Below are 13,641 nucleotides of genomic sequence, written 5' to 3' on the forward strand. Positions count from 1 at the left end.
GTTTAACTCAGGTTAGTGAAAGTAAAAGTGGTTGGGCATAGTGCTGACCACACTAGCCCTTCATATCTGTAGCAGATGGACTCTACTTGATCTGCCCCATGTATCTATGGTACAAACGGAAAAAGGTAATGAGATGCATATGGTTAGATCAGTTGTTGTCACAGTTCTGCAGCGGTAAAACAGCAAGTTTTCAAAGCACCTGTGGTCAAAGCACCTATGGTCAAACCACCTATGATAAAACCACCTGTAGTCAAAGCAGCTGAGTTCCAACCAACTGTGGTCAAAGCACCTGTGGTCAAAGCACCTGTGGTCAAACCACCAGCAGTCAAACCACATGTGGTCAAAGCAAATGTGGACACTACGTAACCTCTTGAATGTTAAACATAATACATTATCACACCTTTCCCAAAGTTCACGCCTCAGTAATATGTATATGAATATTCTAATTCTATTTAATTTCCTGAAAAAAAGCATGGAAAAACATGACGAGTCGCTCACACAGTCCTTCCGTTGGCCAGGTACTCTACATTCATACAACTTCATGTTAAAATACAATATAATAATCATACCCTAGATTATAGTCTGTTACAGTTGTAATAGTCTTTGTTCATATCTACATACTAGCTGATTTTTAAAAAAAAATTGTAATGTGTAAGGACCAGCATGGCTAACATTTGTTCGTATGATCACCTAGATTAATACAGGAGTAATATATTGAAAGTCTAATGGTATGCACGCTCCAAGTATGTACAAGAGTTGACATCATAACACAGTTTTATAAACCACAGACAATTTCTCGAAGTTCACCAGTGTTTATTGTTATAGTGTTGTTTATTAAACGACTCCGTACATTGTTACGTCATTATTCGGCAAATGTTTTCTCCCTACAGTAAAATCTCGTTTTAAAACTTATTAACAGGGCAGACGAAGCTCGTTAGATAAGGACAGTAACTCTTCTAGGGGAAACAACTCTAAAATCAAACAACTGCTGCCTTGTAGTTTATTCTTGGTTGGGCTGGTCGACGCCCTATATGGCGCATAACGCGTATTACTTACTTCTGTAGGAGTGAATCCCTTCTAAGTACTTAATTACTTCCTGTTTTATTAAGGCTAGACATTTCCAAATAAATAATTAGTAGAAATATAATAGTAATTTAGCAAACACTTTTATTTTTAATTTGAATTAGTAGAGTAAAGGTGTTGTGGTGATAGGGAATGTTATGTTATTTAATACGAGCCGACCCGCGGCGTATCACACGCCGCTATTTAGTTTTATTTTCTACTTTTCAGTAATTCGTATTTTGTGAATTCGACAGTACCAATGCTGTCACTGAAAATATTTGTTTTAAAACACTAAAACTTCCCCCCCCCCCGTGAAAGCAGCCTCCTCTTAGTTACCTCCCCTAAGTTTAAAATAGTTTCAAACTAAATTATCTGCCCCTAATAGGCGTCACTAAACCCAGCTCTACTATTGTTAACATTTAGCGTGAACCACAGCTCACCAGGCCATGTGGGGGTGAGGTGGTTGCGATATAACTAGAGAGAAAGAGAGGGGACTGCTAGGCGCCCTTACAGCTAGGTGTTTTCTAACGTCTCAAAGAAGAGAATTATATATATAGATAAACACACTACTATGCTATACCACATTGACCGCCATTGTGTATCTCATCATGGAAAACAATAGTTGTGATTTAAATTGGTTTACTATCCCTGAAGGGGTTAAGAGCGTTTTTTTAATAATATTTCAATTGATAAAATGATTCTAAACGACGTTTCAATAGATTATATTCAATACAAAATTTTGAAAATGAATGTTGTCGATGGTTCCTAAATTGCTTTAATTTTTTTTTAAATGTAAGTATTCTTTTATCGTTTGGCATATTTTTAAACGATTTTTTAAAAATTTAGAATGATTACTTAGACTTTTCAAGCCTACTGTTATTGTTAACCATTAAATAAACATCCACTGAAAAGGCCTCCTAATTTTCCAGCTAGTCATTTTTACCTCTAAATCTTCTTGTCAACTCTCTCTTGAGCCACTCACGAGTCAACTAGTTGCTACAGATTGTAACGATTGTTTTAAATTTTGAATGTTAAGCTGCCAAAAAAAGTTGAAAATTTAGAAGCGTATTTGAACGGTCTTTGAAATGTATAAAAAAAACGAATTTAAATGCAGTAGAGTATTTGTGAAAAAATAATTCTTCTTTCTTGGATTGCTTTCTTTACATCGAATCTGAAGCCAAACAAAAATTGTTCAGTGGTTTTTTTTTTAATAAGGACACTCAAATTTAAAGTCTATGCGAAAATGTTACAAGCGATTATTTATTTTTTTATAACTGGACATTGGCAACTCATAATTTTCTCAGATTTTATTTGTCAACCAAAAAAAAAGATAATAGAATTAACTTTTTATGCGTTTTTGTTTTATTTAGTTTATTTGAAGATTATTTAAAACAAAAGTCCAAGGATTAGAGTAATCTTAATAACAACATTACTTCAAGTATTGACGTGTTTGCGCTGAGAAGACAGATATAACAGTAAGAAAAATACGTACATTGTTGTTTAGTAAAAAAATCACGCAATCACTGTCAGAATGTTATGACATTCTGTAACCCTCGATCATTTTTTATTACTTCATGATATGAACACAATGCTTTCAGAATATAAAGTAGATATAGCTATTCACATAACATCTGTTACATAGAAAACAATGGACGGGTTAAATATATCTAGCTGTGTTGACCATGCTGTTACATAGAAAACAATGGACGGGTTAAATATATCTAGCTGTGTTGACCATGCTGTTACATAGAAAACAATGGACGGGTTAAATATATCTAGCTGTGTTGACCATGCTGTTACATAGAAAACAATGGACGGGTTAAATATATCTAGCTGTGTTGACCATGCTGTTACATAGAAAACAATGGACGAGTTAAATATATCTAGCTGTGTTGACCATGCTGTTACATAGAAAACAATGGACGGGTTAAATATATCTAGCTGTGTTGACCATGCTGTTACATAGAAAACAATGGACGGGTTAAATATATCTAGCTGTGTTGACCATGCTGTTACATAGAAAACAATGGACGGGTTAAATATATCTAGCTGTGTTGACCATGCTGTTACATAGAAAACAATGGACGGGTTAAATATATCTAGCTGTGTTGACCATGCTGTTACATAGAAAACAATGGACGGGTTAAATATATCTAGCTGTGTTGACCATGCTGTTACATAGAAAACAATGGACGGGTTAAATATATCTAGCTGTGTTGACCATGCTGTTACATAGAAAACAATGGACGGGTTAAATATATCTAGCTGTGTTGACCATGCTGTTACATAGAAAACAATGGACGGGTTAAATATATCTAGCTGTGTTGACCATGCTGTTACATAGAAAACAATGGACGGGTTAAATATATCTAGCTGTGTTGACCATGCTGTTACATAGAAAACAATGGACGGGTTAAATATATCTAGCTGTGTTGACCATGCTGTTACATAGAAAACAATGGACGGGTTAAATATATCTAGCTGTGTTGACCATGCTGTTACATAGAAAACAATGGACGGGTTAAATATATCTAGCTGTGTTGACCATGCTGTTACATAGAAAACAATGGACGAGTTAAATATATCTAGCTGTGTTGACCATGCTGTTACATAGAAAACAATGGACGGGTTAAATATATCTAGCTGTGTTGACCATGCTGTTACATAGAAAACAATGGACGGGTTAAATATATCTAGCTGTGTTGACCATGCTGTTACATAGAAAACAATGGACGGGTTAAATATATCTAGCTGTGTTGACCATGCTGTTACATAGAAAACAATGGACGGGTTAAATATATCTAGCTGTGTTGACCATGCTGTTACATAGAAAACAATGGACGGGTTAAATATATCTAGCTGTGTTGACCATGCTGTTACATAGAAAACAATGGACGGGTTAAATATATCTAGCTGTGTTGACCATGCTGTTACATAGAAAACAATGGACGGGTTAAATATATCTAGCTGTGTTGACCATGCTGTTACATAGAAAACAATGGACGGGTTAAATATATCTAGCTGTGTTGACCATGCTGTTACATAGAAAACAATGGACGGGTTAAATATATCTAGCTGTGTTGACCATGCTGTTACATAGAAAACAATGGACGGGTTAAATATATCTAGCTGTGTTGACCATGCTGTTAGTACCGCCTAGTGAGGTTATAGAACCCCCCCCCCCCCCCCGAGGGTAATAAACAAAGCGATATGGTATTTTCTTGTAAAAGCATAACACCTTTTTTGTACACTTTTTTCAAAAATGGTGTAAGGGCAACTCTTCAATTTAAGGAGATCAAACCCTATAATAACAGAACATTGAAACCGGTAGTGATCTCCCATAAATTTTCTCGAATATTCTTATATAACACTACAGAGGATGATGGCAACTCGGGATTTAGAGTTGATTTTTAATCTATTTTTAATTACTTACACTTTTTAAAATAGAATAGAACCTCGTATAAAAAAGAATTGCACACCAAGTGAACGCCAAACAATATGTGTATAATAATGCGGAATACTATTAGTACACTTAATATATTAACATGCGTTTTTTTAGAAATCGGAAATAGCGTAAATTACTACTTCTTTTCAACGGAAATTACTTGTAAATTGTATATAGAGCAGAGAATTGGGTCTTTTACTTTCGTGTGAAATTTCAGTAATCTATCTGAAACAGTATTGAAGTTATAGGCTGTTAAACACTTGAAAATAGAATGAGCGCAATTTCTGTTTACCGGAAATCGCTCAAAAAGTTGATACAAAACTATCAATTCCAAATAATACTCATATAAGAAACTTCATCAACCTACCTGTAACGGTTCTCAAGTTATCGTCTTTACAGACACACATCCACACATACACACACAGACATACGTTGAAAACTGTCAACGTTTCATGTGATTTTTTTGCATTACTTCCTATATACTCTGTATAAAAGAAAGGGACAAATAGATGAGATAAAGTTTGAAAGATTTATAGAAGATGAGTCTATACGTTTTTAGTGATTGCAACGATTTAGAAAATATAAGACTTCTGTTTTGTAGGAAAACAAAAAACATGTTTTATGTAAATGTCTTTCAATGGCCCCAGCTGTAATTTTGTGTCTGACGTCATTGACGTCACGTCAACGTATGTTTAAACTGTCGAGTTGAATACAATTTTGTTTGATTAGGGACTAAACAAGGAACTTCATTATCATTTTCAGTCCTGTTGTCCCTGGACTAAAGGCTAAGTTTACTTTACATAATTACCTCAGGAGAACAGCTGTTTCGTTGATTACATAGTCACCTGCACACCCACGTGACTTATTTTACATTTTACGGCGATCAGCTAAAAAATAAGCCTCGATTTTTGAGAACACCCCATAGTTCCAGCATCACCAAAGTGCATTGGCAGCAGTTTACTTTTTGAAAAACATTAGAAGCACATGGTTGCAGTTTTTTGAAGCTCAATCACTCACCAAGTAAGCTTTTGTTTTCTTCATTCTCAGTTTTATTTTTGGGAGTTAAGTTCTCTTCCAAACCTGACGGTTTATGGGGCAGGTGCAGTAGAGTTCACTTGTTTCTGTGATCTCGATATATGAAGGTATAATGTGGTCAGCACTATGCCCAGCCGCCTTTACTTTCCCTAACGTGAGTTAGATACCCATCAGAGTTGGGTGGACTCTTGGACGGTCTACTGACTTGAACCCGATTCGAACTCCAGACTTACGGGTTAGCAGTCCACCTCTCTACCGCTAGACAACTCCGTCCCTGATAGTGTAGAAGTGGCTTATTGCATAGTTAGAATAAGACAGCAGTATAATAGTTGTTTTGTAAGCTGAGCTGTATTGAAGCTTAACAGTTTTGAATGTAAACATAGGTAAATACTAAGAGAAAGTGTAGAAATACAAACAATATTACAACGCATCTGACGCGGAATAATGTACACATTTTGACACGTAAAATGGAAACGAAACAACGACCATTCTTCTCATGGAGACGGCTGTTATGTGTAGGATATTTATGCCCGTGGCTGTTTCAGAAACCGACGTGGAGTATGCTTGTCATTAATTAATTTATAACAAGCTCAATGACACACAATGAGACATTTAAATATATATATACAATCGGCCTGTGTACGCTCTTTAATTTATTTATCACTTGAAATTCCATTCTATTATTAATTATTTTAAACACACGTGGATTTGTTAGTAATTGTGTGTTTTCGTTACGTGTTTATCCACCTTACCTCAAGCTATTGACAACACCACTTGATAAATTACTGTATATTAGTTTTTCTTTACAGTAATCTCGTAGGATTCAGCACACCTAGATTTTAAGTAAACGACTCTAATTTGAACCAAAATAAAGTAATATGTTTGATGTTATGTTTTTTAGAGAGTGGAAACATTTTTTTTTTGAACCAATTAAAATTGCAACGGCAGTAATGGAACTAGACAATAAAATCCCTCACCAAAGCAACAATCTTTTTTGGGACCCAAAGTAGGCATTATATATATATATATATATATATATATATATATAATCTTTTTTTAAATCTACTTGTCATATGACTTCCATTCCATTTGCTCACATGCAGATGTCCATTGACATTTAGGCTCCAGTCTAAATGATTAATAAACATGAATAATGAATTGATGTGAAGATAGTACTTGAGCGATTGCCTTTGGGATTAATAAATTATACAATGGTCGTTCAATATTCAAGTGGATTAATTAAGTATAAGTGGACGAGCACCTTTCCGTTTTAGTATTTAGCGGTGATCGGTATGAATGTAGGCCTACTCAGTCAGTACTAACTCAGTCTAAGGCAGATAACTCATTTTGAGGTAAAACCACATCAATTGTTTTATCATATTACCTAAAAATAAAACAAGAAATATTTTTTAATCATAATCAGGTTTGCAGCAATCAAGACCTAAGAAAAAGGTAAGTTGATTACTTTTGATAATTGCAAAAATACAAAACTTGACTTAAAGTGGTCGTTGTGGATCCCGAAGCAGTATGCGTACTTTACTCAAGTTAGGGAATTAAAAGCACCTGGAAAAAGTGACCAGCAAATATAAGGCTTCAATAGCTTGAGTTTAATAAAACAGTTGAACTCTACTTCATGTGTTCCGTGTGTCTTGGATACGAAGGAAAAAATATAACTGATCAACTACACAAGTGTTTTTTAAAAAAAACTAATTGAAAGCGTCAAAAATGTTCTCTGCACAAATTAAAATGTAATTGCTATAATATCATTTAATTTAAGAAATAAGAGATAACTCTAGTATATTATAATTTAATTTAGTTATTGTGATGAAATTAAATTAGATGAAAGTAATGTAATAAATAATAAAACAGCAATTACTTTAAATCATATCTAATCTTTAAAATTCTACAATTATGGTTTTCCTTTTGCCTTATAAGCTAATACTTTACTTGTACATAAAGTCAATTATTTCGAGGACTATCATTGCACGCTTGTGAATTATCTTTTTCCCTACATAGTGCATGCTTAACTTCTGTTCTATCTGTATCTATAATGAGTAGAACTTCAGTGTTTCTTCCAGACATTTTTCTCCGGGGGGGGGGGGGGGCACTTGAAATTTTCGGGGGGGGGGGGGGGGGCGGTAGACTTTTTTCGGGGGGGGGGGGGACACTGTTAAAAGTATATATTTTCTATATAAATATATAAATTTCATTTCGTTCGGAGGGGGGGGGGGTAAAAAATTTCCGGGAAGTGGGGGGCGGTAAAAAAATTTCCCGGAGGGGGGGGGGGGGGGGCTTCGCCCCTCGAAGAGATGCCTGGAAGAAACTCTACGGCTATTAGCAGCAAATTATTTAGTATTTAACTGATATGAAACTAAGGGGAGGTAACAAGTTCTGTGGGTCGGCACATTCAATGATGTTTTCACTGTTTTAGAAAGGACTTAGTTTTGGTTGCAAGGGACGTATTTTTGCACCTTGTAATTCAAACCCTTATTTCAAACTGTTATTCTTATTTAATAAGACTTAAAATCAGATACTAGGAGTCACATTAAAAAGTCTAAAGGTGAATTGGTTAACTTAGGTCTACACAAACGGGGGTAAAGATCAATTTAGGTATACACAAACGGAGCAAATGTCAAATAAAGTCTACACAAACAGAGCAAATGTCAAATAAAGTCTACACAAACGGAGCAAATGTCAAATAAAGTCTACACAAACGAAGCAAATGTCAAATAAAGTCTACACAAACTGAGCAAATGTCAAATACATTCTACACAAACGAAGCAAATGTCAAATAAAGTCTACACAAACGGAGCAAATGTCAAATAAAGTCTACACAAACGGAGCAAATGTCAAATAAAGTCTACACAAACAGAGCAAATGTCAAATAAAGTCTACACAAACGGAGCAAATGTCAAATAAAGTCTAGACAAACGGATCAAGGTCAATTAAAGACTACACAAACAGAGCAAATATTAAATAAGGTCTACAAAAAAGGGTAATGGTCAATTAGGTCTATATAAACAAGAGTATAGATCAATTGAGCATTAAAAAATTAAAAGCATAGGAGGTCGAAACAAACGGGGTAACGGACACACTAATTCATAGCTAACCAGATTTGCTGCGGTGGGGGGGGGGGGGGTTGTAGCGATATGGTCTGTTTAGAATGCCTGGAGAGAGAGGTAGGGTGGCGGGTCGGCTTGCTTTGTGGTGATGGTGTCCTGCATAGTACCATGGAGAGTATATATATATATATATATATATATATATATATATATATATATATATATATATATATATATATATATATAATTTATTTTATTTACCAAATCAACTACTGTGCTGTCAAATTATAGTAATGCAATATCAATTCATGTAATTGGCAACTGAAATGGGGTCTAAGAACTCTAAACCCCCCCCCCCCCCACACTGTTTTGGTGGGTTATTTAGTAGCAGGTGCAGTTGTCACACCCATATCCACATAACGTAAGACACGTGAAGAACTCCATTGACCGCTTTAAGTCCCACTTGAATAATTTGTTTGAAATAAATTGCTGCCACAGCTGGTTCACCCACTTCAATGTCAAACACGGCTCAGGAAATATGGTAACAGAAGACTTTGCATCCTCACAGTGGTTGTGTTGATAGATGATGAAAAAAAACGTATTGTTTAAATAGTCTAATTTATTCTTTGATCATAAAATTAAAAGCTTTCAGTCAGGGTTTTATTCCCATTATTTAGCTGAACAAGTCGAGCGCTTTTTTTAATGGCGTGAATATTTCAGAGTATTCGCATCACATTCTTTTCAATCTTTTGATATTCTCATAGTAAATTTTTGTATACCATACACCCACTTCATGTATAAAAGATTATACGGTGCAATAGTCAGTCTGTCTTCAACACAGGTATTACGTTTATTATAAATATGAATATTTAAAAGCATATTTTATAAAGGGTTCTTGTAAAATTAGGTATGTAATGCATATTTCATTAGAAAAAAAAATCAGTAAATACAATATACAAAAATATTCACTAAATTAGAAAACAAACAAGCCTTGTTGCACTTAGAATAATATAGATTGTGCTTTTCATCTGCTCATGAGTTTAAACTAATATGAGTAAAAACAATTTTAAGAAAAAATATTTTTTGTCTTTTCTCTGCGTTGTCATTTCAACCTAGTCAATTGTTTCTACTGGAATGGATGAAACCCTCTCAGAAACTTTAATTTATTTCTTATACTTTCCACCAACTCAGCAGTGTCAACACTAAGATGGATGAAACCATCTCAGAAACTTTAATTTATTTCTTATACTTTCCACCAACTCAGCAGTGTCAACACTAAGATGGATGAAAATATGTCTCAGAAAATTATAAAGGAGATGTACTTCAAGCTGTATCAGGACTTTGACGTGGATACAAGGTTAAATATTGAGGCTGTACCGTCGTACGCCAGAAACATCTTGTTAAAGATCAGCGAACGTACAAGAAAGAGGTATGTAAACGGTTAAATGAAAAAAAAACTATTGTAATTCATTTTTAAGCTACAAAAATAACACAATTTTTAGTTACTTTACAGAATAGATAAACAAACATAATGCAAGTTTGAAATTAAAGGTTTATTTATAGTAAAGACGGAGTTAACCACGCTACGATTTTTGTTCCCTACCTACAGCTATGATGGTTCATCTTTTTTCATCCCTGATGCCATCGAGGGTGCCCGTGTGCTGGACATTGGCTGTGGAGGTGGAAGTCTGTCTTTTGTTTTGTCCAAGCTCGTTGGTCCAGCTGGATACGTTGTTGGTGTTGATTTTTCTGAAGAAAGCGTAATGTTAATTTTTTCTCATTTCGTTTTTTTTTACAACGAATTCTAACTGGCTGCTTTAACTTTACTTTATACATAACCCTAATTGTAATGCTAACTAATGCTTAACTGTTTACAATTTTTAACAGCAAGCTCTAACTGTAAAGCAAAAATGATAATCATTACATTATTGTGTTATACTTGCATTAAAACATTTACCAATTTAATATATATAATATTTTTAACGTTGTTAAGACACATATTAAGGGATTAATAACACCATCGCTTCACAACAATTCCAAAAAATCGTTGTCTTAGAGATAGATGAACTAGACTTTCCTATTTAAAGTTGTGTTTTACGTAGAGGTTGCGGTTCAGATTCAGTTCGAGTTTAAGGTTGTTTTAGGTAGATGTTGAGGCTTAAAGTTCAGTTCGGACCTAAAGATCAACTGTTTAAATAATGTGTTAAACAGATCAAACTCTGCCAAGAAGAGACAGCCTACCACATGAAAGAATGGGGCTACAGTAAACCCAACTGTGAATGTATATGCACTTATGTTGAGAAGTTATTAGATTTTCAACTTGAGCCCTTTGATGTTATCGTGTAAGTAAAACATATTGCCAATAATCACAAATTAGACAATGTAATATTAAAGTAAGTAAATTTAAAAAACAAACATTTTAAAAATACTTCTCATTCTCTCTTTGTCTGTCTTTATTTCTTTTTATCTTTCTTATTTGCATCCCTATATATATGAAGCAAATTATGTTTGTTTGTATTTTATCCATCACTTTATATTTTATCCGATCACCATGAAACTTTCTGAAGTTGTAGAGAATAGGCCTACTCCTCGAGATGTGTCTTTGAAAAAAACGCGTTCAAATTTGCAGGGGGCGCGATTCAATTCTTCTCTTTTTACGGTGTAAAAGAATAACAGTCGATGGTGGTTTGACGCCGTTAATCCGATCACCATGAGTTGATTAGAACACTATTGGGGAGGTTTAATAATTCCGCAATAGCGGCGTCCTGGAATGCGTGATTTTCTCTATTTTTTCTATATATAAAAGTCGGATAGCGTTCATCCGATTGTCATAAAATTTTAAGGGACAAATGAGTATACTACCGAGATTATTTCTTTGTGGGAAAATACAATTTAGCAGAAGCAGCGCCCCGTCTTTCCCATGAGCGCAGTGGCGCCATGGTAGTTTTAAGCAGCCAGAGGTCATACGCGGCACCCCTGCGGTAGTGTAGCCTAAGGCTCTTGATAGCGCTCCTCTACGTCCCTGACACCTAGGCGGTCACTTGTATTTTACTTAACTATTACGATAAGTGATTATCGTACACTTGAGTTAGGTAAACCCTTGCCCCGATAAATGTGATTCAAGCGCAGACATTGTTTACATTTAACAACTCAGTTTTCGAAAAAAGATCACACTTATTAGAATATAGGAATATATGATTGGTAATGCATTGATGAAACCCTTCTTATATATTTCGTCAGACTTTCACAGGGCACGCTAATATATTCTTTTGAATCACACTATAAACTTTTTCTTTTACTTTTGAATTAGAGCAAACGGGCTGTTGTGTTTAATTCCTGATAAGGAAAACCTGTTACGCAATATATCCAGTTTACTGAAGGTAAGTTAAACACTAGGATAAGAAAGTTGAAGAGGTTATTTTACATTGCTTCAAAAATACTTAAAACGTATGCTGTAATGATTAACTCAAAACATTTTGTCAAAGGAAGGTGGAGAATTCTACAACAGTGACATATATTCCGATATCAAGCAATGTGATGAAGTAAAAGATAATCCAATGTACACTTGTAAGTGAATTTTTTTTAGTATTCATGCATGGTGTAATTTAACAAAATACTTATAGATTTGATAACATTTTATTTTTAGTTTAAATAACATTAAGGTTGCTTTATCACTTAAAAAATAACCCATTACATCGATTAATTAACTGACCGATGTGTTTTCAGGCTATGGAATCACCAATGCTATGGCGTGGTCAGAGCTCAAAGAAACAACAAGCAGACACGGGTTCTCAGAGCCTTACCTCCTATTCGCTGCTGATGCATTTCAATTTGAAAATGAGAAATTAAAGCACGATCTAAGTAGGTGTAGAACTTTAGATTTGGAATTTTTAAAGCGATTGTGAGTAAAAACCTACCTTATATTTACTTTAAAATTAAAAATGGGATTCAAGTTACAACATAACTATCAGTCCTGTTTGGATTTTCAGGAACTAAAGGTTTATTTCTTTTATGAAATCGTACTGAAATTAGAACTCTTATTTATGAGCTTTGTGTTTTGAATTAGTCGTTTTTAAACCGAACTCTTTTGTTTCTCGGATCAACATTCAATAAATTCAGAAAATGCATAGTTTGGTATGATGTTCACTTGATGTTTACGATATTTTTTTAAATTCATCTGTTTTTCACTGCAACTTAAATATAGACATATGTCTTGAAAATCACATTTTGGCTAAATCTGTTATAGGAATTTACACGATTTAAAGCGGGAACAATATAGTGGTGAATACTAGGATCGAGATTTGTACCCAAAAAAAATGCGTCTACATGAAATCAATGTATCCTAATTTTGTTAATTCTTCTTATATTATTTTAATGTACTAACATGTACACACATACTGATATTCTGTTATTACATTGTAATTACGTCTTGTTTAACTTAAAATGATAACACGGTTAGCAAATAACTTGACTGTCATTATTTTGTTTACAATGGGCTAAGTCATAATTACGTTGTTAATTGTACAGGGGGAGTCAACTACTGTTGTGCTGTGTACAAACTTTTTAAGTGTGTCCCGAAAATGAATGGACCAGGTGCCATTGTGGTCTATGATGGTAATTGCAAGAACAACGAGGATCTTTTCAAATGGGATGTTGATTTGACATTTATGGTATTTTAAATTTAAATTTTAATAATTATAAATAATATAAATGACATGTTTTAAAAGAAAAAAAACAAGATCAAACAGTGTTTTAATATTTAAGGTTGATCAAAAACTTCAATTTCTCAAACATAATTATATTTTGGTGAAAATATGTATATGCCATGTTATCTCATTTTTCAGAAAAATGTTCCTGTAAAAATTGATCAATATCTTTCTAGTATTTTGGCTGCTTCTAAATACGCGAAATATTTTTCTATTCAACAATGTGATCAACACATTTTGGCACATAAGGTAAGTATAAGAGTTTTAAGGAGAGAGGTATTATTTCCAAAACAGTCTTAATTAATTTAAAAATATCGAATTATTAAAAAAT

At 34.0% G+C, this 13,641-nt stretch overlaps 1 protein-coding gene across 1 annotated transcript; it reads left to right on the forward strand.

Moving 5' to 3' along the window:
* The first annotated feature begins 216 nt into the window (after nt 1–216).
* On the forward strand, nt 217–10,950 carry LOC131942577 (arsenite methyltransferase-like). The gene is made up of 4 exons (XM_059302472.1): nt 217–362; nt 9,869–10,033; nt 10,214–10,364; nt 10,816–10,950. Exons 1-4 carry the CDS (start codon nt 217–219, stop codon nt 10,948–10,950), a joined length of 597 nt encoding a protein of 198 aa, XP_059158455.1.
* Nucleotides 10,951–13,641: the final 2,691 nt, after the last annotated feature.

Source organism: Physella acuta, unplaced genomic scaffold (assembly GCF_028476545.2).
Source record: "Physella acuta isolate Inbredline_101_S28 unplaced genomic scaffold, ASM2847654v3 ptg000412l, whole genome shotgun sequence".
NCBI classification, from domain to species: domain Eukaryota; kingdom Metazoa; phylum Mollusca; class Gastropoda; family Physidae; genus Physella; species Physella acuta.

Bases quoted from the DNA above. Each gene is read 5' to 3' on its own strand.
- LOC131942577 (XM_059302472.1), top strand. From the start codon at position 217: ATGGTCAAACCACCTATGATAAAACCACCTGTAGTCAAAGCAGCTGAG. The intron at 10,034-10,213 runs GTATGTAAACGG...CCCTACCTACAG, and splicing joins AGCGAACGTACAAGAAAGAG to CTATGATGGTTCATCTTTTT. The intron at 10,365-10,815 runs GTAATGTTAATT...TGTGTTAAACAG, and splicing joins TTGATTTTTCTGAAGAAAGC to ATCAAACTCTGCCAAGAAGA.